Consider the following 26,617-nt stretch of genomic DNA (forward strand, 5'->3'; position numbering starts at 1 on the left):
TTTTGGCAAGAAACATTTCTTTATAAAATTTTAAAAGGTCCTCACACACAGGGCATAATATATAATTTTTTATTCATTCACTTAGCTCAGCTGTTAATAAATGCAAATCTCACATACAGTAACTCATTCTTTATCTTACTGTTTAATTACATGATCCATAACAATGTAAAGACATTCAAATATCTACATATAACATTAATATGAAATGCTAAAAAGCTAGTTGACCTAATGAGTCAATAATTATATTTGTATATGCTAAGCCATTTTTATAGAATTTTACCCTAAACAGTTTTAGAGGCACTTTTAGACAAGACAAATAACATTAAATTAATTATCTATTGGCATATGGATTTCTTTTTAATTTTTTAAATATTTTTAAAATATTTTTTAGAACAGTTTTAGGTTTACAACTAAATTGAGAGGATATATAAACTTCCTGTATATTCCCCACTCCTACAAAAATATAACCTCCTCCCATTATCCCCATCACCCACCAGCATGGTACATTTACCAAGGATGAACCTACATTGACAAATTTTAATCACCCAAAGTCCATAGTTTACCTTAGGGTTCACTCTTGGCATTATATCGTCTATTGGTTTGGACAAAAGTATAATAATGTATATTCATCATGATAATGTTATACAGGACATGTTCACTGCCCTAAAAATTCTCCGTTTTCTGACTTTTCATCTCTTTCCCCGCCCCACCTCTGGCAACCATTGATCTTTTTATCATCCTCATAATTTTGCCTTTACAAGAATGTCATATAGTTTGAATCATATAGTATGTAGCCTTTTCAAATTGGCTTCTATCAGTGATATGCATTTAAAGTTCCTCCATGTCTTTTTATGGCTTGATTGCTCATGTCTTCTTAGCACAGATTATATTATCTGGATGTACCACATTTTATTTATCTATTGAATTGCTGAAGGATATCTCATTTGCTTTCAAATTTTGGCAATTAGGAATAAAGCTGCTATAAACATCCTTGTGTGGATTTTTGTATAAATATAAGTTTTAAATTCCTTTGGGTAAATACCAAGGGGTGAGATCGCTGGGTCGTATGAGAAGAGTATGTTTAGTTTTGTAAGAAACTGCCAAACTGTGTTTCAAAGTAGTTGTACCATTTTGCATTCTCACCATAAATGAATGAGAGTTTTTGTTACTCCACACGCTTGTCAACATTTGGTGCTGTTAGTGTCCTGGATTTTGGCCATGCTAATAGGTGTATAGTATTATCTCATTGTTGTTTTAGCTTTTATATTTCTGATGACATATGATGTGGCGCATCACTTCACATGTCTATTTTCCACAAGTATGTCTTCTTTAGTGAGGTGTCTGTTAAGATCTTTGACCTATTTTTTAATCCATTTGTTTATTTTCTTATTGTTGAATTTTTAAAGTTCTTTGAATATTTTGAATAATCATCCTTTATCAGATATGTCTTTTGAAAATATTTGCTCCTAGTCTGTGACTTATCTTCTATTTCTCTTGATGTCTTTCATAGAACAGAAGTTTGTTTGTTTGTTTGTTTAAAGTTGTCCAGTTAATCAACTATTTCTTTCATGGATCATGTCTTTGGTTTATCTAAAGAGTCATCTCCATACCCAGAGTCACCTAGGTTTTCCTATGTCATCTTCTGTGAGCTTTATAGTTTTGCATTTAACATTTAAGTCTAAGATCCATTTGAGTTAACTTTTGTGTAGGGTACAAGGTCTGTGTCTAGATTCATTTTTTCACATGCAGATGCCCAGTTGTTCCAGCACCTATTTTTGAAAAGACTATCTTGGCTCCTTGTATTACCTTCATTGCTTTCTCAAAGATGAGTTGGTCACATTTATAGATTTTTTTTTTTAATTTAAAGGTACTATTTTAAACTCTATACATCTCATTGTGAAACTATTCTTCAGTTAAATGTCATGGAAATAAATTGTTGTCTACATTTAGAACCAAAAAAAAAATCCCTCTCAAAAGATATGTAAAGGTAAAACTGAAGATAAACTGCATTAGGCAGATTTATTTAAACTTCATGTAAGGTTACACACTCATGCAGTTACTTCCAGATGAAAATAAATATTAGCCACACCCCAATTTCCATTAGGCTAGTCTTACTTTCCTTTAGACTATGAATGGGAAGATTAGGAATTATTTTCAAAAGTGAGGAAATCTGCCAAATAAATCACTCAAAGTTTAAAAATGCTAAGCTACGACCTCACAACAAGAAGGGTTGCAATTTCTCAGTGGCAGAATGGAATGAGATGAGGTTCATTTTTCAGTAGTTATAGAATATAAACAGCAGCATGCTTCGGATCCTGGTTAGGATCCCCAGAAAGTAAAATCTATTTCATTATTACATGTTAAAAACTTTCAGATTTCTTGGCTAAAGAAAATGATGTGTTTTTTTTTTTCAAAGTTAGCTTATTGATTTTATTGATTCTCTTTTATTTTGATATTACATGTGGATGTGGGAAAGTATATTTCTTTAATATATAACAATGTTGTTTCTTCTACCATGAAAGTATTCCATTTTATGTTACTATAAAGGCATTGTTACTTTAAACAGTTTTGTTTTCTTATCAAGTTATCAAATTTATTCTACTACAGTTTTGAGTTGTCTTTGGTACATAAATTGCATTTTAGTATAATGTCCCTTAAATAGATATATGTTTAGGTAAGATATAAGCATGTACATCTTGCCAATGTACTCATCAAAGTTAAGTGAATGGCAAAGGTCTTCTGATAACTAATTTGAATGCAATCCACTAAAATGAGATAGGGTAAAAATGGTGGCCTTTAATAAGCAAAATTATTCATTGAGGATACATGAGTGTCTCCCAATTTTCTCTAATTATGAGATACTACTCTGCTATCAAATGATGTTGATAATATTACCAGTTAAACCCCACAATTCAAATGCAAAATTGTAAAATGGGAAGAAATACTTAGAGTGCTGTGGTGTGTTGCAGTATACCAAAAAATACTATAAATACACATGTGTAAAATACGTATTTTTGTATACTCTTATCCATAGTAATTTTTTCTTGTATGAACAGTCTTTCTGAAGTGTTACTTGCCTTCAAATTAAAGATTTGCTAGAAATATTATTTGCTATGCCACTATGTCTTCATTCATTTATGATTCATCTTTTCTGACTGACCTTTTTATGTTTTAAATGCTCTGATCACTAAAACTGAGTCTCCCTTTTCTTCATTTGGAATCTAATGATCATTTCAGCCATATAAATATCTATTCGAAATAGATTTGCCACAATATGAGGATCTATTTAATTTGTCTAAAAACACATATTTTCTGATGATAATAATATAAACATATAGAGTCTTTTGTTCCATTTGTCAAATAACACTTACTGTCTAACAACTGAAAAGTATAATTTTTATGGAAAATTACTGGGTCTCTAAGTGGTACTTGACGTTTGCGGCTGGCTTGGATTTTAGAAACCAGTTGCTCCTCCACTGTTAGATAAAGGAAATGTCCAACAACTATAATGATGCTAATACTAACCTTTTATTATTCTGCTTGCATTTTTTTCCCATTTGGTTTTCTTTGACCCTCACTCAAATTATCGAAGACTCAAAAAAAAAAGAAAAAAAAAGAAAAAAAGATTGGCCCTTAATAACAGGCATCATAAATGTAAACCTGGCTACCTTTTCACTAAATCTAATCTGTTAACTTAGAAAAATGTAAATCCATTCCTTATTTAGTTACTATTTAGTTTTCCTCCAAATGAAAGCATTTTTTTAATTTGATTTGATTGGAGTATTCAAAACAGCATGACATACTTTTGACATAGTGGTATTCTGTGTTTCCCCTACAAAAGTTTACCCTTTTTTACTTACAGTTTTGAAACTAAAACCGATGTCAAGATTTTAGAATTATCACTAGCAAAGCTTTATGCTGGTTTCTGAATATGCTTTTGTTCTTGTAATAGTAATAGAAAGTAAGAGTTAAGTTAATGAATATTACAATCACAGGTTCAAGGCTCATTAAAGCCAAGTTTTTTTTATCAGTTTTTGACTACTCATCTTTACACTTCGTTTCTCATCCACGGCCAACTTCTCCTCTCCTACTCTTGATGCTCTGGGTAAGAAACACCCTTCTGAGTTAGCAGTTCTCCTCCTTCACGTCATTTTGTGCTGGAAGAAGGTAAACTAGTTTTACTATTAGCTTGTACAAGTCCTTGTTGTAATATTGATTGTAAAATCAAATCAAAGTCCTTTAGGAATTAAACACTGTAGAATCATGTGAGAGGTCTCTCTCCTCACCAGCCTTATTGACATCCATCTCTTAGGGTGTCTTACATAGCATAGTCGATGGGAATGGTGTCCTGGGGGAATTTCATTGTACAGCCTACACAACCATACCCAGGAGCCCTGCTTTATTTACATTAGCATACTTCGTCTGATATTACCCATCATCATTTCTGTCTGTGATTCCTCACAGTTAAATTAAAAAGAGATAATTTTTTTAATATGTAAGCTATAAAAAACTACTATTTGAAGGTCTTTATTTTTATTCTTAATAGTCTAACATGAATACAACTGATCTTTTTTCAATCTTATAATTGAATATAAATTTTGACATAAAGATAATTTAATAATATGAGAAATAGGGTAACATAAAAATTATTCTGTAATAAAATAATGATCTCAATGGAGATAACAGAAATAAGTTGAGTGCTTTCTATGTGCCAAGCTCTGTGCTAAGTACTTGATACGTATTTGCTTATTTAATTTTCACAATCACCCTATAAGATAAAACTTATACTCATTTTCACATCTAGAAAGACTAAGCTTAAACATATGTAGGTAATAAATGGAAGAGTAAGATTTAAATCCAGATTTCTCTGACAATGCTTTGAAATCAAACTCTTAACCACTATAACCTGCACATATTTATAGATGGGATGTTTATTAGTAATATCAATCACTATCATCATCATCATCATCATCTAGAGATATTTCCAATATTCCATGATTGGGGTATAATAAACAAATGTTGACTATCCTCTTCCTATCAAAAATCACATGTTCTCTCCAAAATTCATCTGCTTTTTTGACCGGCTAGCTTTGCTCTTTGCCCTCTGCATATCGCTTCATCTGCCTTGCGTTTGCTTGCATCATTCTCTTTACCAAGAACACTCACAGTCTTTCCTCTTCCACCAATTCATGCATTGTTTATTCATCCTTTAACTCAAAAAGCATGCATTAGCTGCTAGGACTAGATTCAAGATTTATCTCTCAAATTCTACCCATCCTTCAAATTCCAGCTCTAGTTATTCCAACCTAGAATGATATCATCCTCTTATCTTTTATTGCACTCTTTAGTCAAACCAAACACTTAAGGCGCTACAATTGTGTCATACATTACTTTTATTTACCTAGCTGAATATTCAGAATCCTGGGAAGATATTATGTGTTACATATTTGTCTATACCCCCTGGAAACTTACCTATCATCACGCACATAGAAAACACTTAATAAATATTTATTGACTGATTGACCAGTGATAATTCATCATGCTTGAAAATGTTAGATGGCATGTCTAGACTACATACTAAGAATTTCCCAAGGCTGAGCTGTTATATGTATTAGTAAAGTCTCCTGTACCAGATACTGCTTTTCTTCAAGATGCTTTAGTTGAGTTCTGAATACCATTCTGAAATTGAGGAAAGCTAATTAAGAATGATTCTCTGCCTGTTTGTTTTGATCTTTGATTTGTGTGATTACATCTCCTATCTCTTACATTTTTCTCTTTTTTTCTCTCTTTTACTAAACCTCTTCTTTCTGCTATCTCGTCTCCATTTAACTTCACTTCTAAACAGTAGACACAAGCATATGGTTTTTGTTTTCAGTGTATTGTTCAGAAGCACCTAATAACCCAATTAATCCATTAACATCATGGAAAGCTTGTTTAAATCTTTTCATTTTTTAGAAAGAAATACAGTTGATTAAATTTAATTTATAGTTTGATGTTCAGTTGCTTGTATCTAAGCACTTTTTTGAGTATCTTTATAACCTAATTTGGATTTTATACTTAGTTATTCTGCAATTTAAATCTATCAATCTGTTTTCATAGTTAAAAGTCTCATTGATCAAATTAATAGTTTATTTGGCCATCATACAATTAACTACCTTCTGTTTTGCCAGGTTGATAAATCTTTTAACTTCATAAAAATATTAGAATACTCATCACTTAATAGCCATATACTCTGAATATATTTTCAAGTGTTATATGAAGCAATGTAAAGGATATCCAAGAATGTTAATATTATATCTTGACCTTAAATTCTCATATCAAGTTGCATAAAAGGAGTTTTTAATGAGTGTCTTCATCTCTAAATAGCAAGAGTTCTTTGGAGGAGTATCATAAAAAAGAGAGTGTTGTAAGTTTAAACTGGTTACCAGATGTTATTGAGCTGAACAAAAACTTACATAGTCGTATTTGACCCCTTCCCTTCAGCCTTTGGCATTGAAACTGTAAAAAAAAAAATATTATCTATCCCATCTCTTTGATATTTCTTAAATCTGCTTTCTCTAGTAAATATTTTCTTTTACTAGTCCTCATTTTTGTTCACCTTGACTATTAAAATAATCCCCTTTCCCTCTTCCCACTGTTGCCAGAATTATTTTTCTAAAATATAAATAGAAACATGCTACTGCCCACTTCATACCCAAAAGCATTTAAAACTTTACACAATAAAACCTGAATGAACCTTGACATTCAAATATATTCCTCTATGCAACCTAATTAAACCAACTTGAACCATTCATCAAATCTTCCTGCTATTTCAGTGAGGCTCACCCATCAACTAAGAATTTGCTTCCTCCCTTTTTTTTTTTTTTTACAGATTAAAACAATACTTATCCTTTAAAACTCAACTTGAATGCTATTTACTCTGAAATGTTTTTTGCTCCATCAACCCAATGGAAATGATCGCATGTTTCTATCTTATAACATTTTGCAAAATATATGTTTATTTTTAAAACTTGTTTCATTTTGTTTTATTTATATTCCTTCTCTTCTCCACTAATTGTAAACTATTTGAGGTTTGGGATTATGAAATTTTTATATTTGTATATATCACATTTCCTAATACAGTGTTTTGTGCACATGTGCTCTGGATGTTATACCTTAGCCCTTGCGTGCAATAAGGCACTGTTTCACTGACATCTTTAAACCATTTTTTGGAAAACAAATTTTAAAGGTTGTCCTATAACCCTTCCTCACATCAAGGTTCGTGAAAAGGAACTCTCTATATACATGATGTCTTCTGTTCTTCAATGCATTTTACTTTTCAAAATTCTTCAATCCAGTATGAATTCACACAATTCTGTTGTAATTCCTCTCACCAGAGTCACCAGTGGCCTTGATGAAAACTTTTAAGAACTGTTTTTAGAGCTTTTCTTTTTTACTCTTAGTAAAACATTTAATGTTGTGTTCTACTCAAAATTCTCTTAGTCCATTCAGACTGCTATAAGAAAAATAGCATAAACTAAGTGTTTTAATAATAACAAACATGTATTTCTCACAATCTCACAAGATGATGATGTCAGCAGATTTGATGTCTGGCAAGAGCTGTCTTCTCACTGCGTCCTAATATGGTGGAAGGAAAGAGAGATCTCTATGGGATCTCTTTTATAAGAGCACTAATCTCATTCATCAGGGACCTACCACATGATACAATCACCTCCCAAAGGTCCCTATCTCCTAACAACATCACCTTGAGGGTTAGAATTTTAATGTTGGGGGGACGCAAATATTCTATCTAAAGCACGCTCTCCCCTGATTTTTTGATCTCTCTCTCCAGGTTTTCCCTTTGTTTCTATGACTGTTTCTTCAGCTATCCTTTGCTGACTCCTAGAATCTAGATCTAAGAAAAGTTTGGAAAAAATGACATGTCCAGGGATTGTCACAATGTAGATATAATTTAAAGGCAGCAAGGTGGATAAGATCACCCAGAGACAATATACTGTGTGAGAAGAGGGACAAGTATGGAACCCAGGAAAAGCCAAAGGGGTTTGGACAGTGCAGACTGCAGACTCATTTTAAAACACTGTTGCTAGGGAAAATATCAAAGTATTACATTTTTATTGTGACAATATTTTTGTAGTATATCAGAGTATGAAGAAGAGAATAAACTAGTTATCCAAAGGTTCTTTTCAGAATTTGGATTTCATAATGTTAAATAAAAACTAGTTTTTACATTTACAAATATAATTCTAACAATTCCAAAGGAATGGATTTTAATTTTATTCCCATATTAGTGACAGAGATGGCTGAAGTCTAACCAAGCATGTGGTCCAATAAAGGTGTTGTTATCTCACAGATGTAGCCACAACTATGATGGATTTGAAACAAATGCTGTCAAAATAGTGCTAGAGAGTAGTTAAAAGGGTCAGGTGTCCAAGCCTGAAGTTCACGACTGTAGGGAGAGCTGCATTATGGGCAAAGAATAAGACCAAAATCTATCAGTACCAGGACCAGAGTCTCTATGGTCACCACCTGAGCAGGTTGCCTGGAGGGAGGCATCAGAGTGAGAAAAGAGCTGGAGTGAGCACACTCAACAAATTGAGGTCAGAACAAGAGAGATGCCTGCTATAGAAGCCAACTCTCCAGAAGCTTTTTGAAAGCTAACCTTTTTCAGGTGTTTTCTTACGTTTGAGGGACTACGTCTCAATATTCCTGCTGTTCCTCCCTCTCTATGAACTTTCAGATAAAACCATCTCTGTCCCCTCAGCACCTGTTCTTTCCACGTCCCCAGATTGCTCTGGTTGGTCACAATTAGAAAACTGAATTTCTCATGGTGTATAATGAGATTTCTAGCCTTTGTCCTCCTGGTCAAAGCGCCTTTTCATTACTTAATTTTCTATAAAAAGATTCTGTCTAAAAAAAAAAAATAGCATATTTCCTCAGGTTATTCTAAGTTTTGGCCCATACCAAGGAAAATGTCCACTTATTCTCCCTGAGTTTAACAGCTCCACCTCTACTTTATTCTACTTCATGCCTCTCTCACTCATGGTTAGAGTTCCTATTTAATTTTTACATTCAAGATTATAATTCCTATAATATACAAAGAAACTTTCATGAGAAACTATATAAATCTGCTTTTGAACTATTTTCCTAGGTGGCCAAGGAGAAATAAATTCTCTTTTGAAATGTAATGAGAGCTAAAATAGTTACTTCTACAACGTGCCCTCGAAAAAAACTTTTGAAACTCTGTTTGCTGTTTTTCAAGGCTTTAGTATAACAGTGTTCATTATTCTTAACCTTTAGTAAAATAGTCTTTATTATTTCAATTGAAATATTATCTCAGATTCTATAGGCTAGTGCATTCATTTTGAATAATATATAAAATATTACAGGATCAATTTGTTACTCTTCAAACATATATGTATCTTCTTATTCTTACTCCACACACTGCCATGGACTTTGAAGGTGGCAGAATCATTTGTAATCAACACGGTGGGAAGTTAGGCAGGAGTTGGGCTAATTATAATAGCTTTAGAATCTCATTAAAAAATTTGGAAAACAACTGCCATGTGAAGATTGTTTTTATTCACTCCCCCAAAATCAGGATATTATGATCAATTTGTTTAGTACTAGATGCCAAAAGCATGTGGAGCTTTCTATACCTCAGTCAACAAGTTTTAGTTTTAATTTATTTTTGATAATGATTTTAACTTTATTAAACGTTGTGTACTGCAAAGACTATCTATGGGCTCGATTATTACATTGAGCATGTTCAGCTAATAAATTTTATTGTTTAAGCTGGGTTTTTTATTTAGAGAAGTGGGAATAAGGCAAGTGTCAAGATAATTTTTAAAAATTTTTATTAAAGTATAGCTGGCATACAATATTCTATTAGTTTTAAGTGTACAACATAGTGATGCAGCATGTATGTATCTCACCATGTAACCTCTACACTAAGTCTAATAATCATCTGTCACCATGCAAACTTATCACAATATTATTGACTTTTTTCCCTTTCACCTTCCCCCTCCACCCTCAGCTCCTTTGGCAACCTTCAGTTTGTTTTTTGTTTCTATGAGTCTGTTTTTGTTTTCTTTTCTTTGTTCATTTGTTTGTGTGGTTTTTTTTTTAGATTCCACATAAGTAAAATCATGCAGTATTTGTCTTTCTCTGTCAGACTTATTTCATTTAGCATGACACCTAAGGTGATTTTTAAATCCAATCCCTTCACCCAAAAAGCAAATGAATAAAACTGTGACCTGGTTATCTGATTATTTCTAATTCCCTATTTCATTTGTAAGAACTCAGTTTATTGTAACAAAATAAATAATATATTTTTCTAATTATTTTATTATTTTTTTCTCTCCCAATAAAAGTGTGATATTTTTGGGAATGAGAATTGTCATTTTTATTTTTAGCTTATTTTTCTTAATTGCTAACAGAGCAATTAGCATATAATAGGCCTGTATAAATATTTAATAAATAAGGAAATAAAGCCAGACTCCAGCCCTAGGAAAAGGCTTATTAAAGAATAACATATTTTTCCCCCTGATTCTTATCTCTATTAGCTTGTAAATTATAGAGGTGTTTTTAATAACAAAATCATACTGCCATGCTTTAATCAGATAGAAAATTCATATTGCAGCTCTTTTTCTGTTGTGGTAGAACTTCCAAAATTACAGTTGAGAGGATATAAGTTAAATAATTATTGGTTTATATTGATGATTCCTTCATCAAACTGACAAAGTTACCAAGCTTGCTTAAATGTAGATCTATATTTTGTATGATGAAGAAAAAACCAACATGTGCAGATTACATTTACTGAGCACTTACTATGTGATACATGTTCTGTTTACATTACTCTAATTTAAACCTCCCAGCAAATTGATGGCAGAGATATTACTATCCACATTTCGTAGGATAGAATATTGAGATTTAAAGTATCTTACCCAATTGCACACAACTGATAAATAAAGAGAGCTATAATTCATTGTTTTTAAAGCCATCATTGATTTCATTAGACAGTTATTAATATATCATTAGAGCTAAAATTTTTCAAAATAAATGTGGTTGTAAGTATATGGAACTTGAGTAAGAAACATTTGTTTTTTTTAGCGTAAATATTTCTAAAGATCCTTTCACTGCTGAGAAAACATGTATTCTCTGCATAGCCTGATTATACAAAATATCAATTTTATATAGTATTTATTAAAATACTCAAATCAGTCAAACTTGGCTATTTTTTAAATTTAAAAGTTAATTCTTTCAAGTAACTTTTGGGCTTACTTGTTTGTTTGTACAAACATCATATAGCTTAAGTTATGACACAAAAATAATTCCATTAAGCTTCAACCTCAGTCCACACACCTATACCCACACACACACTTGTTCACAGTCTGTTTATTAATTCACAGTGATCTTAAGCTCATAATGTCTAGGCTTATGAATAGTGTATAGGAAACTTTTATGTAATTTCTGAAATCTTTGAAAACAATTCCTGTTTTTCAAATAGTAAAACCTTCCTTAATATGATTTTAATAGTCTTATGGATCTTTTTTATTATATTCTTGTTCTACCTTATGGTATGTTGAGGTCAAGCTAATTGGAAATAATAAATGGCTGTATTAAACAATGCTTTTAATACCAAAGCATGCAAATATTAATCAACATGTCAACCTCCCTTGTTAAGTTATACGATTTTCATATTATCATTTGATCGAATTCTGCCAAAGGAAAATATGACTTAAATAGAAAACGAGTTTCTGCATCAAGCTCACTAAAATAAAATATTAAAGAGACTTTTATTTTTACGATTCCACTGGAAATCAAAAACTATGCTGCTTCTCTGGACAGCATTAATTTAACAAAAGAAAAGAAAAGAGAGAAGAGAAAGGAAAGCAAAAGAAAAAAGAAAAGAAAAAGGAAAGGGAAGGGAAGAGAAGGAAAGAAGAGAAGAGAAGAGAAGAGAAGAGAAGAGAAGAGAAGAGAAGAGAAGAGAAGAGAAGAGAAGAGAAGAGAAGAGAAGAGAAGAGGAGAGAAGAGAATGAAGCAGCCAGATGCTTTTGCACAAAAAAGAGCTGTCACTGTTATTACTTAGCTTTCTCTATGAGCACAAATACGTTTCATGAATGTAGACCCCGTGTCTCTTTCAAAGATTGTAAAAAAAGACTAGCAATTCCAGAAATAACAAGTTTCTGACCTTTCTCAGTATTTCCCCCTTCTAAGAGTAGTGAAACTGATTTCAGAAAGACAAGCATAAATTCCCTTACTCAGTTTTCTTTTTCTTTCTAAAGATGGAAAATAACCCACTTTAAAATTTCACTGTCTTTCACTGTGTTATAATACTTGATGTAATTAAGAATATCTTTTGAACAGGTAAAAAATACAGAACTATTAAAAAGAAGTAAAGCTCATGGTTTTTAAAAGAAATAGTCGTGTTCAATTTTATTCATGAATTAGTTATTACACCTATGTAATTTTATGATTCTTGCTTTTAATCTTAAAGTAGTTGCAATAAATTTTATTTTTAAATCAATTTATTGCTTATTTTAGATGTTCTATTGCCCCAGTTATACTTTTAATACTATGTGTCATGGAGAAATCATAGATTGCACAAATATAAGATAGGTAATATAATCAAAGTATTTAAATAAAAACTCTAAAACTATTTCTTATTTCTATAGGTATCAGCTTTCCACTTGGAATAGATAAAATGTAGATTATTAAGATTAATGCATATTATTTAACATTGCATTCATTTTTTTTCAGATCCAAGAAATTAGCGGAAATAGTGAGCAAGAAAATGACAATAAAAAGAACATTACCTCACCTGCTACATATTTTCCCAGTAAGTGTTCCTATATGTTATGTACATATGTATATATATAATGTTCATGATACATATATGTAACTGAATAAATAAGAGTGAAGAGAGCATGGAAAAGCAGTTAACTGACTGACTGAATTTATAATATGGCAGAGATTACTAAATTACCTTTCTAATTTAAATACTTCTAAGAAGTTCAGCATTTAATCATGAAACACCAGTTTTTCCTAGCTAGAGAGAATACACATCAGACTGATATAAATACTCTATTTGACAACTATATTTTTACAGTTTTTTTTATACAAGGTCACATTCTTTTCAGATGTTAGTTTTCTCAGCTAGGAAATGAGAAGGTTGAACTAGGACAGATACTCTCTAAGGACTTCACTGGCTGCAATAGGATTTAATTCTATATTTCTAATGTCTGAGGATTCATTCAGAGTATTTGGACATACATGTCACTCTGCCCTTGCGATTTCCTTGGTATACAACAACCTACTGAACATCTTCACCAGCATGTCTGATACACATAACCCTAACATTTCCAAATCTGACAACCCTAATTTGTGCCATTCCTAACCTGCTCTACCTACTGACTTCCCCATTTCAGCAAGTGAAGACTGTCCTTGGTCAACTTAGTCCCAAAAACCTTGGTCACCCTTGGCTTTTTTACTTTTTCTTCTAACCCATAGCCAATCTGTCAGGTAACACTGTTGACTCTACCTTCAAAATGGAGCAGCTTTCAACCATTTCTGCCCCTTTCATTGTGATTTATCCCAGTCCACGCCGTCAATAGCTCTCCCTGGATTATTGCAGTAGCACAGTGGCTATCAAGGGAGAGCTATTTTCTTCCCCCACAAGAGGATATTTATCAATAAATGGAGATTTTTTTTTATTGTTGAGACTTGAGAAAGGAGGTTTGCAACTGGCATTTACAGGGTAGAGACAACAGAAATCCTGCCAAAATTCTACAATGCACAGGACATGCCCCACACAACACAGGAGTACCCAGTCCAACGTGTCAATAGCACTGCTCTTAAGAAACTCTGAAGTAGCAGTTCCCACATTTGCCACCCCAAATACTCTATGCTTCATGAAGGAACTAATCACTATTCTGCTCCAAATCCTCCAACACCTTCTCATTGTACTTATCATCCTTATCATTGCCTGCAAGGCACTACATCTCTATCTCTGATCTCTCCTGCTTGTTTACAGCCACAGTGACAGCTCACACATCAAGCATGCTCTTGGCATTTGCACTTTTAACAGTGCACGGTTGATACTCAACTAAACTTTATTGACCACCAGTTTTTCAAATGATAGGCTGACCTGCAAATCAAATTAAATGCAGTGCCTTAACTAGCATACAATGGCAAAATCAATAAACTCCTTCTGACATTATTGCAGAACACAAAATAATGCTATATATTAAGGTAAGAAATTAATTCACTAAATTATAGTTATATATTTTATTATCCTTTGTAGTGATAATAAATTTGATGATAAAGGCCATCTTTGATAATTACCATATATTCATTATGACATTTAATCCTCAGAACTTCTTATAGTAAGAAAACATCATTTCAGTTATTTGTACAGAACAACCTCATTTTTACACACAGTTTGGATCTAGAATTGTCTCATATGTGAAACACAATGTAATCAGACTCAGGCCTCAGTCTCTTTCAAGGAAGAGAGGGTGAAGCATAGAACACCCTAAGTCAGGTTTCCATTGGTTCCACATTACAACAAAGCCTGCTAAAACCCACTGACTTACTACCTGACTCTCCGGAGCTGGATTCCAGGTTTAGGCACATTTAGTAAGGACTAAAGAGACTCCATTGCTAAGATAGTGTATACATAAAACATAATCACTGAACATATAAACATAAGGATGGCTACCGGTAATTTCCTGTAGTGTAAATGTAATTCTAAGATGATGATCAATTTGCCTAGACAGAAATAGCAAAGTTCCCTTGTTAGCCTAAGCAATAGTTTCTTTTCGGTCACTCCATCATCTATTCCATCAGCATTTCTATAGACTACTCTGTTTTGGGCCCAGTGTTTGGTGTTAGAAGTAGAAAGGTGAATGAAATCTATGTAGAGATCTGTGCAAGAATAAAAGGCTGTCTGCTCTGCCCCCACTGGTAATTAAAGAATCTCGGTTGGCAGCTCTAAGACTGGCAGCTATATCTTTCTTCCTTCTCACATGAAAGAAGAGAAAAATAAAAAAATAAAATTCCATGTAGAAATATGTGGTATTTCCAGGTTTCCATAATTTTTGGTATGACTAATTCTTTTTCCATTGCTGAAAAATTTCTACAATGTAACTCTTCATTTAAAAAAAAAATCTTTTTTTCTATATTCCGCTATTTAGCTTCTTTAGCTATAGTTTACTTTAGCAGCACTTTAAAACATTTATTTGCTTTTCTTTTGCGCTGACAATGTCAGTAATTTACATATTCTATGAAATATAGGGATTTGAAAGTTTGTTTTAAAATTTTGTGAATCCTTTACTCAGAGCATAATTTTTACAAAGAAAATATAAACAAAATCTTTAAGATGTAAAGTTATTGTATGATATTATCTTTTCCCTATTTTCTTCCTAAGTGGTTAGAGAGTGTTTATTGTATACAGTATAAAAACAAATGCTTGAATCATGATTCTTAGAATGGAAGGAATTTGGATCTTTGGTTAAGCTTCAGGATAGAATATATTTCATAAGTGAGACCTGAGCCTTAAAAAGAATTACTGTTGGTGATTTGGATGCCTTCCCCATCAATCAATCAATCAATCAACCAATCAATAAAAAGCATTAAGACTTTCTCAAGTAATATTTTCAAGAATTAAAATATCACCTGGTGATAGCACAGATTTATTTCTATTGCATTATTTACAAGCAAATTAAAATTTATTTTGTCCTTGTCTTTGCCTTTTCATCACTTACTCATTACTTATTAGGTCAGTTATACTGTTTTTCAATAAAAATACAATAATGCAGTCATACCTATGAATCTACTTGAACAATAACTCTAGAGAGTCAGAATATTATGTCTATGAGTGTACCACATAATGAGGTAGCAAGATATAACAGAACTTTAATTGTTCACTTGCTAAATATTTTAAAAGCCCAAGAATGACTGTGCACCAAAATTATGCATTTGTCATCTTTCCACTATATCATAAAAGTTGTATTAGCAGTATTACTACTTCTGTATGAAATTACAAAATATAAAATGCCTCTGGATGATGTGTTTAAATGAAATCATACAATCTTCATCACCAACAGCCATACAGAACCCAGCATTTCATCATGAAAGTGCGCAGACATACAGGCAAAGTGCAGAAGGAGCTGAGGTGAATGAAACAGCAGAGGAAGAAAAAGAGACTGAATCAGGCACAGAGGCTGAGCACGGCCTACCAGAGGTTGACAGTGGGAGTTCCGAGGACCAGTATGATGACTTATATATGTTCATTCCTGGAGACAATCCAGAAAATAATTCACAAGAGCCACTCATGTGTAGCAGACCTCCTCTCCTCCCACCACGACCTGCAGCTATTGCCTTCCAACTAGAAAAACCTCACTTCACATTACAAGGTAAGTTTAAGGTTAAAACAGCAGCAACTAAAACAACAAAACCTTTGACAGACTTACATGGCACATATAGTGCAGTGGCAAGTCTATACAGAGAAGATCAGCTTGTAATACCAAGAGCAATTTTCCTCCTGTTCTTTAATTAGGACTCGGGAAATCAGTCAAGAGATACCTGCCATTTTTTCCCTTCCTTCTTGCCTCCCTCCCTCCTGTCTTCCTTCCCTCCTTCCTTCCCTCCTTCCTTTCCTCCTTCCTTCCTTCCTTCCTTCCTTCCTTCATTGTTATTCCTTCCTTCATTCCTTCCTTCATTCCTTTCTTCCTTCACCTTCCTTCCCTTCCTTCACTTCATCTTCCTTCATCAACTATCCACTCCTTTCCATTCCTCCTCCTCTTCTTCCCACCCTCTATCCTTCTTCTCTCTCTCTCTCTCTCTCACCTCTCACCTGTCTCTCTCTCTCTCTACCCCTACCTCCACCTCCCTCCCTCCCTCTTTCCTTTCTTTCCTTCGGGAACAAAGCCTCATTACAAAGCTTTAAATAAAGAAATAACACTTGAAAGTAATCTGTAAGTTCTTCACATAGAGTGGACCTCAAGTAATATGTGGAAAAGTAAATAACTTGGCTTTTATAAAAAAACTCTTAGTCTCCTGGCAAAAGGAGACTTTTGTATTTTTGAAGGGCCCGTCTCTGTGAAGGTTCAAGTTGATCAACATGAACTCATATTAAGGTTATGCACTATCCTGAGATGGAAAGAGCTGCTTAATAAAAAATGTGGAAAGCTTATTGGTACTGCTCCAACTCATTCCCTCATTTAACAAGTAATTATCAATTACCTGCTCTGCGCCAAACTCTTAAAGAACATTGAGATAGATCAGTGAAGTAGGTGTATCAATATTGGGGTAAGGGAAGGGACATAGATTAGTAGTACACTGACAACAAAATTCTAGCATATTTTTATTATTTTAACGAAATTATGATATGTGAATAATTTCATATAATTATTAAGCAGGCAAAGTTGTCTTGTATCAGGTTAAATCTCTTAAAGGAGCTAATATCAAATCATATTTTTCCTAATGGAAATTTCCATATATGGTATATTGGTTAGGAGGTCTAAAACTACTCTACAGAGTATTCACCAGATAACTAAGACCAGAAGTATAATGTTGACTAATATATCTTCTGAAAAGTACGAAATGTAAAAAGCAAAATAAAACCCATTTCTTTTATTTTAAAACTCTATTTTTACATTTTATATGCAGTGTTACATTTAATCTCATCTTTTCATAAGGCTAGTATTAGCATTAAATAGAAAATGAAATGTCAATATTTTTCCTTAAAATTATTTAATTAAGGTCTTTGAAAGTAAGACTGGGAGCTCCCTTTTTTTTTTTCAGAGACTTTGTATGGATTCTTTGACATTAGCTAGCGAAACATTCAAGAATTGTTCTTTAAGAGTAGCTTCCATAGGCCTTGAAATTACTGAAAGAAAGAAGTCTCCTCATCAATGCCCTATGCATCAAATTCTCCATGACGGATTTATGGGCATATTCATTGGAGAAAACCGTAATATGCTATAGAACACTTTTCAATTTATGAAGAACACATGGCCTCTTTTTATCGTTGCAACAAAATTACAAGGCAACCATCACTATCATCCTTCTTTGACTCAGACCCAAGACCATAAAGACTATAATTAAAATGTGTCAAATACTTCACTGAACAAGTTTTCTTCACTTTTAGGATTTTTCTCTTTGTTATACACTCTTGCCCTAATTATTTCAAAAACTGAAAATAGGAGTGATTTATTTTAATCTTCATTTTCTAATGTACAACCTGAATCGAGAAACCTCAAGTCCCACTCTGACATGAAAAGTATAATCTGATACATTGGAAAATAAAAAGTAAAATGTATTACTTCTAGTGCAAGCCCAACTTTAGAAAGAGTTGAGAAGGGAGGTGGGTGGAGAAACAAAAAAAGATAACAGCTCAGGAAATCGGTTCATAAAAGTAAGATAGTTGACACATTCCACTAAAAATAAAACACTGTAAAACTGTTTCCCACATACTTAATCTGGTTTCACCTGTGATGCTGTCAGTGAAACAGAAGTCATGAAGTCAAAATCTCAATACCATATTATTCATAGGGGAAAAGGTAAGCCATGGTGTTTTTAAAGTTAGTTCTAGATGTGTAGGCCTGAATACTTTTGGGGTTAAACTAAATGAAACGATCAAATCTAAGACTGTTGGAAAATGATCTTGGTCTCTCCTTACAAGCCTACGCCAAACAAATGCTGAATCCTCTTATAATAATATCCTTTTATTCTGCTCTATGACTTGTCTTAGTTTCTGCTAAGTTTTCCATTAAAATATCCATAAATATACTAAAATTTTTTGGTCAGAGTCTCACTTAAGAGAAAAAATAGTTCTCCCTTAGTTTACGTGCATGAATCTCTCAAACCAGCATAGAAAAGCAATGATTTTATTTTGATTAGTAACTGAAATCCTTTTCATTTTATTGTTTTTATTAATACTTTAAGCAAAACATTTGTCAAAGGGAAATTTTTTTTTTAATTCTCCTTGGCCCAGCAGAGAGCCATTAAAATTCTTTTCAACTTATTCATTAACCAAAGTACATGACATCTTTGTCTTTTAAATAACTGCTACTAAAATATTTTAATACATTTTTTATAAAAATATGTAAAGTATGAAAACTATAAAAGATTATTTATTATTTTCATATGAGTTAATCTTCAAGCCATTGATTACTTGTGCCACCTTTTATGTGGAACCTTACTTGCAGTGTCCTTTAACTAAGAATGAGGTTCGTGTTGACTTGTCATAGAGTGAGACTTCCTATAAGAAACCAAGTAATAGTGCTTTTAACTATGCCCCCCACCATTTTCAGAGATTTGAATTTGAGGCAGATTAATGAGTGCAAACCCTATGAAAGGTAAAATGACTTCAAATTAAAAAAAAAAATCTAAGAGTTTTATATTTGAAAAACATAAATTTTCAAAGCATTTGGGATTTGAGGCTTCATTTCATAACTGTTTCCTGATAATAAATCATTCATAAACTATATGAAAAATATTTATATACTTATTTATGTTTTGAAAGAAATACATGTCTAAAACAAACTTTTTTTTCTTAAATTTAATAGTTACCAACTGTAGGAGGATATATGTTAGTAAATTACATGATTTACTTTTCTCTTTTTAGAATTTATGGTATATTACATAAATTATTTGGGGGAAGTTCAGCAAGTGACAAATGAACACCAATAATATTGCATATAATAGAAGAGTAACCACCATCTAAATATTTCATAAACAGGAAAAACGTTGGAAGGCCAAACAGAAAGAAGTCAAAATTGGTGTGATTTCAGTGCAAGACAAGAAATAGGAGGTGAACCCAAAGGAGAAGAAGAAAAGACAGAGGATGAAAAAGAGCAGGAGGACGAAGACCCATACACTTTTGCTGAGGTTGATGACGGTGAATATGACATGATACTGGCCAATATGAGTACAAAGAAAAAAATTGGAGGTCGATCTTTTATTATAAACAGACCTCCTGCTCCTGCACCTCGACCCACAAATATCCCTCCGAAAGAGGAAAACACACCTTACATAGCTCAAGGTAATGTTTTTTCTTATTGCTGTTGTTGTTTGTTTATGTGTGTCTGAGGGTGATAACTGTCCTCTTTTTTTGTGGGATCTAAAACCCCAAAGGTGAAAAATATATTTTTATGTCATAAGTGGGTTTTATTGGCCTATTTTAAAATTTAGAAACACAATGAATAAAGAAAATAAAAGTAAATGATAGGGTTCTGGTTTCTCACTCTTTGTTAAGAAGGATAATTTTGACAAACCATCCAAAGAACAGGAAACTATAGCATGGAGGGAAGAAATTCTTTTTGACACCTCTTCCATAATTCTACAAGAAGCTCAACTATACATAATGTGAACACGAGAAAAGAAGACACGTACTTTACTTCTTGCCCCTAATTTTACTTTTTTGCCCCTAATTTTATTTAAGATAACTATGAAAATCTGAACAGTTTTAAATATTAGAATCTCAGATATGCAACCCCAATTCCTCTGAAATTGCACTTCACCCCACTGATTAAGATTCACTTCATCTATCACAGAATTTCTACTTTGTTTTAGACTTCAATTCTTCTTTCTCATTCTCTCAGACCTAAAAACTAATAATAATAATAATAATAATAATAACAACAACAACAACAACAAATCCCTAGTGCTTCTTTATATCTATAGTCTCAGTGGGATGTACTGACTCTACTGTTATTTTTTATCACTGTTTGGTTTTGTACACTCCATGAGTATATAGTGTCTAAGAGTGACACTGATGGTCAGAACTACTTCTGTTTAATTACTTCCAAAAATAAAACTTCTACCTTAGAAACTGAGAATGTGGAATAAAACAATGTCTCCATCCTGGAGGAGTTTCCTGGCAACAGTTGTGGAAATAAATATATAGAGTACAATGTGACCTTTGTTCGAAATTTTTGAAAAAAGCATGCTTGGAATCAAGCAAAATGTTTGGGTGATAACTGAAGCTCAGAGGCAATTGATTATACATTTAAACAATCTAAAACAAGTACTGAAACATGTATTCCACAAAACCACCCAAAAGGAACACAGTTACTCATCTATGCTTAATATGTTTAAAATAAATCATTCTATTTCTTAAGTAATATGTATTTATAGATTTGTACAAGAAAGTTGAGCAAGTATATGCAATTATTTACCAGTATGCAATATACTTACTTAACAGTGACCTGCTGCTGATAATTAAAAATTAAAAATGATAACAAATTAATGTTTCAGTTAAAATAAAATGTATAAACTGGACCAATTATCTAGATTATTAAGGAAGGAGATAAACTGAAATTAGAAATTCTCAGATTGTCTATCATAGTGACCTCAAGGACATTACCAGCTTTTTGATGAGGTTCCTACATACCAATAAATATTTTTTTAGAGAGAGAAGATAGATGTAGCTCAATACAAAAATTAAGTTATATTCTAGAAATTTTTGAAGAGGTACATCATTTTCTGTATCCCGATCCCTAAGGATCACAAGCACAGATTTCCATGTTGTGTTGTTCTCCACTTTGCACTTTATCTTGTTTTTTTTTTTTGTTTTGGGAGTTTTTCTTGTACAATTCTTTTCTCTTTCTTTGGTGGTAGTGGGGGCAGTATAATTTATCTTTGTTATTGGTTTTATTTCATTTTGCTTTTATTTGTTTTTAAATTCCATGATTTTTCTTTTTCTCCAGTTCTCATATTGTCCCCATTATCTTTGTTGTTTCTTTTTGCTGTCTGGAATGCTTGATACTTCTGTCAAATATTTGGCTATTCTTAGGTATGTTTTCAAGTTTAAGAACAATGCAACCAAAATCTGAATGGAAACTTTGTTTGTTAACTTCCTAACTGCACTGTAGGGTAAACCAGCATTTTCATTGAATTACCCCCGCAAAAAATGTTAGTTTATGTAGATCTATTCTCCTACGCTCTTTATTTTTTCTGGAATAAAATCCAATTAACTCCAATCTACATTTGTGTATCTGGTTCCTAGCACTCTGAGATCAGAGTGTGGGAAGAAGACTGGGAAATTTCACCATTTAGAATGTACGATTTAATTTGTCCTCCCTGTGTTCAGTCCAGTGTATAACATCCATGGTTGTTATACATGGTCTGATGGCCAGAACCACTTCTGTTCAATTTCTCCAAAGAATAAAATACCCATCATGGATGACTGCGTCATTTCATTGGAGAAGGAATTCGAGGCTATGACTGCTTAGATGGTTTGCCTCCTCATTCACATATTTATTAATTATATAAAGATTTATTGACTACCAAATAATAAAGTCTTTCTGTGTATGAATTATGTAAATTCCCTACATGAGAATTTTTATATATACATATAGATAGATGATAGATAGAGATAGATAGATAGATAGATAGATAGATAGATAGATAGATAGATAGATAGATATACACAAACATACACACATACACACACATAGGAACTCTAAAGAATCTTAGAAATCTGGAGTCTCTAAGAAATTTTAAAAGCTATTTATCTTACCTACTCATTGCAAGCCAGATATCCTTCAAAATTTATAAGAAATCTTTTAAATCAAAAATGCAATCTAATTTGTTCTCATATCAATCGTTTTATATGCCGATAGGAACCAGCGTTATAATTTTTTCCCCTTAAGTATATAAAAGCAGGTATGATTATTCACCTTACATCTCAAATAAATAGCAAAAATCAAACTGTAAATGAAGTTACCAAAGTCCATTTTCATTATCCCTTTTCTCTTTCACTGGGGTATACTTGCTTGCCTCTTCCTTTATACTGTTGATTGTTGATTATTCTGTCCCCACATTGGAAAAACATTGCCTCATCAGCTAAGTCTTTCTTGATGTTCATTGCATTTCACAGGGTAAAAGTCTTTCATCACATCTCTTTTTTTATTTTCTTACTCAGGCAAATCTATTAAACAGAATCGCCACCATTTCCCAGAAAGCTATTCATTCAATTAGAAGAACATTAATTTGCCTTAGTTCTTGCCAGAGCACAGAGGTAGTAGCAGAATTCTGGCACATCCAGGGAGTGTTAACGTAACCACAAGAGAAAGATGTGGAGTAAGGATTGGAAGAAGAATTCAGGATGCAGATCCCAACTTATTTCTAAATTATTTCTTATTATTTCTAAAACTCAACAAAGTACTGGCAAAGAGACTAAGCAAATAAACCAGAGGGATGCAGGAAAATCGTGTTGGTTTTTGTGAGATAATAGGAAAAATTTATATTGGCGAATACCCCTGATTCTTCGCAGAGATACTGAAACCCTGTAATTTCCCAGGTGATAAGAGTGTCTTTTGTTCTAATGAAGTGACTCTGGATAGATTCCTGAGTGGATCCTGGATGAGGGCAAGTCACCAGAAGACCAAGCCATGATTAGAAGCTTGTAATTTTCAGCCATACTTTCCATTCTCTTGGAAAGGGAGAAGGGCTGAAAATGGAGTTAATGATTAACTATACTTATGTGAGGAAGCTTTCATAAAATCCCTAAAGTAAGGCATTCTAAGAGCTTGCAGGTTGGCAAACAAATCCACACTGGGATGGTGGCACAACTCAACTCCAGGGGGACAGAAGCTCCTGCTCTTGGGAATTTCCCATACCTCACCCTATATATTTTTTCATCTATCTGTTCATCTGCATCCTTTATCATTATCTTTTAATAAATATAAAAATGTAAGTGTTTCTCTGAGTTATGTGAGCTGCTCTAGAAAATCAATTGAACCTGAGGAGGGGGTTGTGGGAATCTTCGATTTGTATCCAAATCAGACAAAAGGTATGGGTGGTCTGGGAATCTAAGAGTTGTGATTGGCATCTAGAGTAGAATGGAAACAGTCTTTTGGGGCTGAGTTCTTAACTTGTGGGGTCTGCTAGTCTGCTACTGTCTCCAAGTAGATAGTGTCATAATTGAATTAAATTAAGTTAAATTATAGGACACAGGACTGGTGTCATAGTATTGCTTGGTTGGGGGAAACCACCACACATTTGGTGATCAGTAGTATCTGAAGTGAAGTATTCCTAGTGTAGTAGTACAATAACAGTGAAGAAGACACACAGGAAAGAAAGACACAGGAGGAAAACTGAGTTTTTCCAATACAGCTTTGTAGAGAATATTCAGATTCAGCTGATATAACCTAAGCAAATAATTTTATACATCTGAGATTCAAATTCCTCATTGTAAGTTGGAGATTAAAATAATATCTACTACAAAGATTGTTGTAATCTTTAAGTGAGATAAAATTAACAGCCAACAGCAAAATACGTGGTATACACTGAATAGATAATAATTGAAAGCAATTCTACTTTGTCTTTCCTCAGTTGCTAAGCAGACAATGACTTTAATCAACTAAATTCAAATCATATAAAAAGTGTGTGCTTCCTGGATTCTGGTAGAGTCAGAGGTTGAGGAAGATATTAGAGATGTAGGGGAGGGGTGGTGGGGAAGATATACCCTGTCCTCTAAAGGGGCAAATTGACAGTGTATTCTATGTCATTATTATTAGGCAACTTTCATGGTAATTTCCAATCTATGCAACAATCATACATGGTTGGCATTATTTTAGCGATGAGGAAACTAATGCTCAGTGAGTTTCAATGTCTTGCCCATTATGATAAAACAAGGAAAAGGAAGATGTAGAATTTGGACTGAGGTCAATTTGGCTCCCATGCCTGTACACATGGAACCACAAATTACCTTTATTAATATATTTATTTCTAAATTACTTTTTAATATTTATTTCCTCTACTAACCTATAAGATCTATGAAGGAAGAGAACAACTTCATCTACTTTTGTCCATCATTGTATCTTTGGTGCCAAGCTCAGCATTGAATTCATAGTAAAAACTGTGAATATTTGATGAATATTAATTGCATGAATACAGGATAAATAAATGATAAAACTATCTAGAACCACATCGATGTGGCTAAAATAGGAGACTTGATTAACACTCTGGAGGATAGTCAGAAGTATATATCACTCTGCTAATTCCCAAATTTCTCCTGTTTTCAAGCATCCTATGTTTAAAGTACTACTAATTTGAAGAGAGTAGCCCACACAGAATAGGACAAAGTTCTAGGATATTCACATACAACTAAGCATTCTAACGGCTTTTACACAGTATCACATATCAGAAAGAAGCTCTGTTTCCACTTTCACCGTCATCCCCTGCCTTCAGAAATGTAACTTATTAATGCAAACTTGAACTCATGGTTCATTTTATCAAGAGATCTATTTCTAATTTTTTAATTTCATTCCTGTTATACAAAACCTAATTTTACGTTAACAACAAAAAATAACTCACTTTTCTTAAATGAAAAATTTTTTAAGTCTACCTGCTTTCAGATATTGTATTCTCTCCAACTTTTTCTCCCAATAATATTGGAAAAGATCAGGTTCATTAAGCTTCAAGAATATAGAGGAATTAACATGAATTTACAGTTCTTCTTAGTGACAGAATTCTAGATTTAAGACAAATCAGAGAAGGAAAATAAGTACTTTGCATAGTGTAGATAGACTGACAGTAAAACCGTATCTGTAAATCATTCCAAGAGATGACTGCCTATTGGGGGAAATTTTTCAACAGCAATGGACAATTTCGCATTTTCCCCTCACACAGTTAATAGAACCAAGATCCTTCTTCAGAGTCCATGTTTCTGATTTGGGGTAGAATATAATTTCCCTTTCAATTTTCAATTGCTACTGAATTGCCCTTGGCATTTTGCAGTGCAACAAAGTTGTATAGGACCTTTTTGAGAGCTACTCAACTACTAGGACCCCAAAATGTCAAGTACAACTCAGTGGTTCTCAGAAATTTTCCACTTGCAATTCACTTCTACTTGAAATGGATCACATACAATGCAATTGAAATGCAAACATAAAAAAAGACCTTGTAGACTCTCTTAGGAAAATTAATCCATATCATTGTAAATGTGACAGAGTGAAATGGTCTCTGTCCTCATTTGTGAAGAAATATGGTCAAATGGATTAAAGCAGGCCTTAGATTAAGTGCCTTGGGTCCTACTCTGGCTAGTGACCTTGTCCAAACCATTTAGCTTCAGGACTTAGTATGTATATCACAAGTGCTCTCAGGACAGAGCGCCATATTTATCATTCTGTTTATAAGCCCAGTGTCCCTGTCTGCCCCTGCGATTCTCTCTCTGCCTCTCCTTTCCTTGATAGGGTGCTAGCGCAGCTCTAAAAAGGAGCAGTCTTTCAGATCTGTGATCACACTATCCATTAGAGAGGATCAAGCCTGCTTGTGTAAACCGCATGTTTTGATGTGCTCTTTCTGTTTTTCTCACAATGGAACATCACAGAAACATTGAATAAAACCTAAGAAGGGTTTTGCAGACCATCTATTGGCATAATAATAATGATGAACTTTTCCACTCTCATCTTCAAGAAATTCAATTCCTTTATATTAACTAAGGTGAAGGAAGCAGTAATCAACTGTGGTATGAATTGACATTACCAGATTGTATTACATATGAAAATAAATGCAAATATTATCAAGTCCTTAGATTTTCAACTGCAGAGTGAATTCTGATCTTTTTTCTCCTTAGCATATGATACTACTAAAGTCTCTGTTA

At 33.0% G+C, this 26,617-nt stretch overlaps 1 protein-coding gene across 1 annotated transcript in view; it reads left to right on the forward strand.

Annotated features, from left to right (window-relative positions):
• The window catches only part of BANK1 (B cell scaffold protein with ankyrin repeats 1), a 267,758-nt gene that overhangs the window by 205,595 nt on the left and 35,546 nt on the right, over positions 1-26,617 (forward strand). The window contains exons 8-10 of the mRNA XM_039848882.1: positions 12,763-12,841; positions 16,110-16,418; positions 19,748-20,050. Coding sequence (XP_039704816.1) covers positions 12,763-12,841; positions 16,110-16,418; positions 19,748-20,050 — 691 coding nt within the window. The remainder of the gene's footprint in view (positions 1-12,762; positions 12,842-16,109; positions 16,419-19,747; positions 20,051-26,617) is intronic.

This window comes from Pteropus medius, unplaced genomic scaffold (genome assembly GCF_902729225.1).
Source record: "Pteropus medius unplaced genomic scaffold, Ma_sr-lr_union100, whole genome shotgun sequence".
Taxonomy (NCBI): Eukaryota; Metazoa; Chordata; class Mammalia; order Chiroptera; family Pteropodidae; genus Pteropus; species Pteropus medius.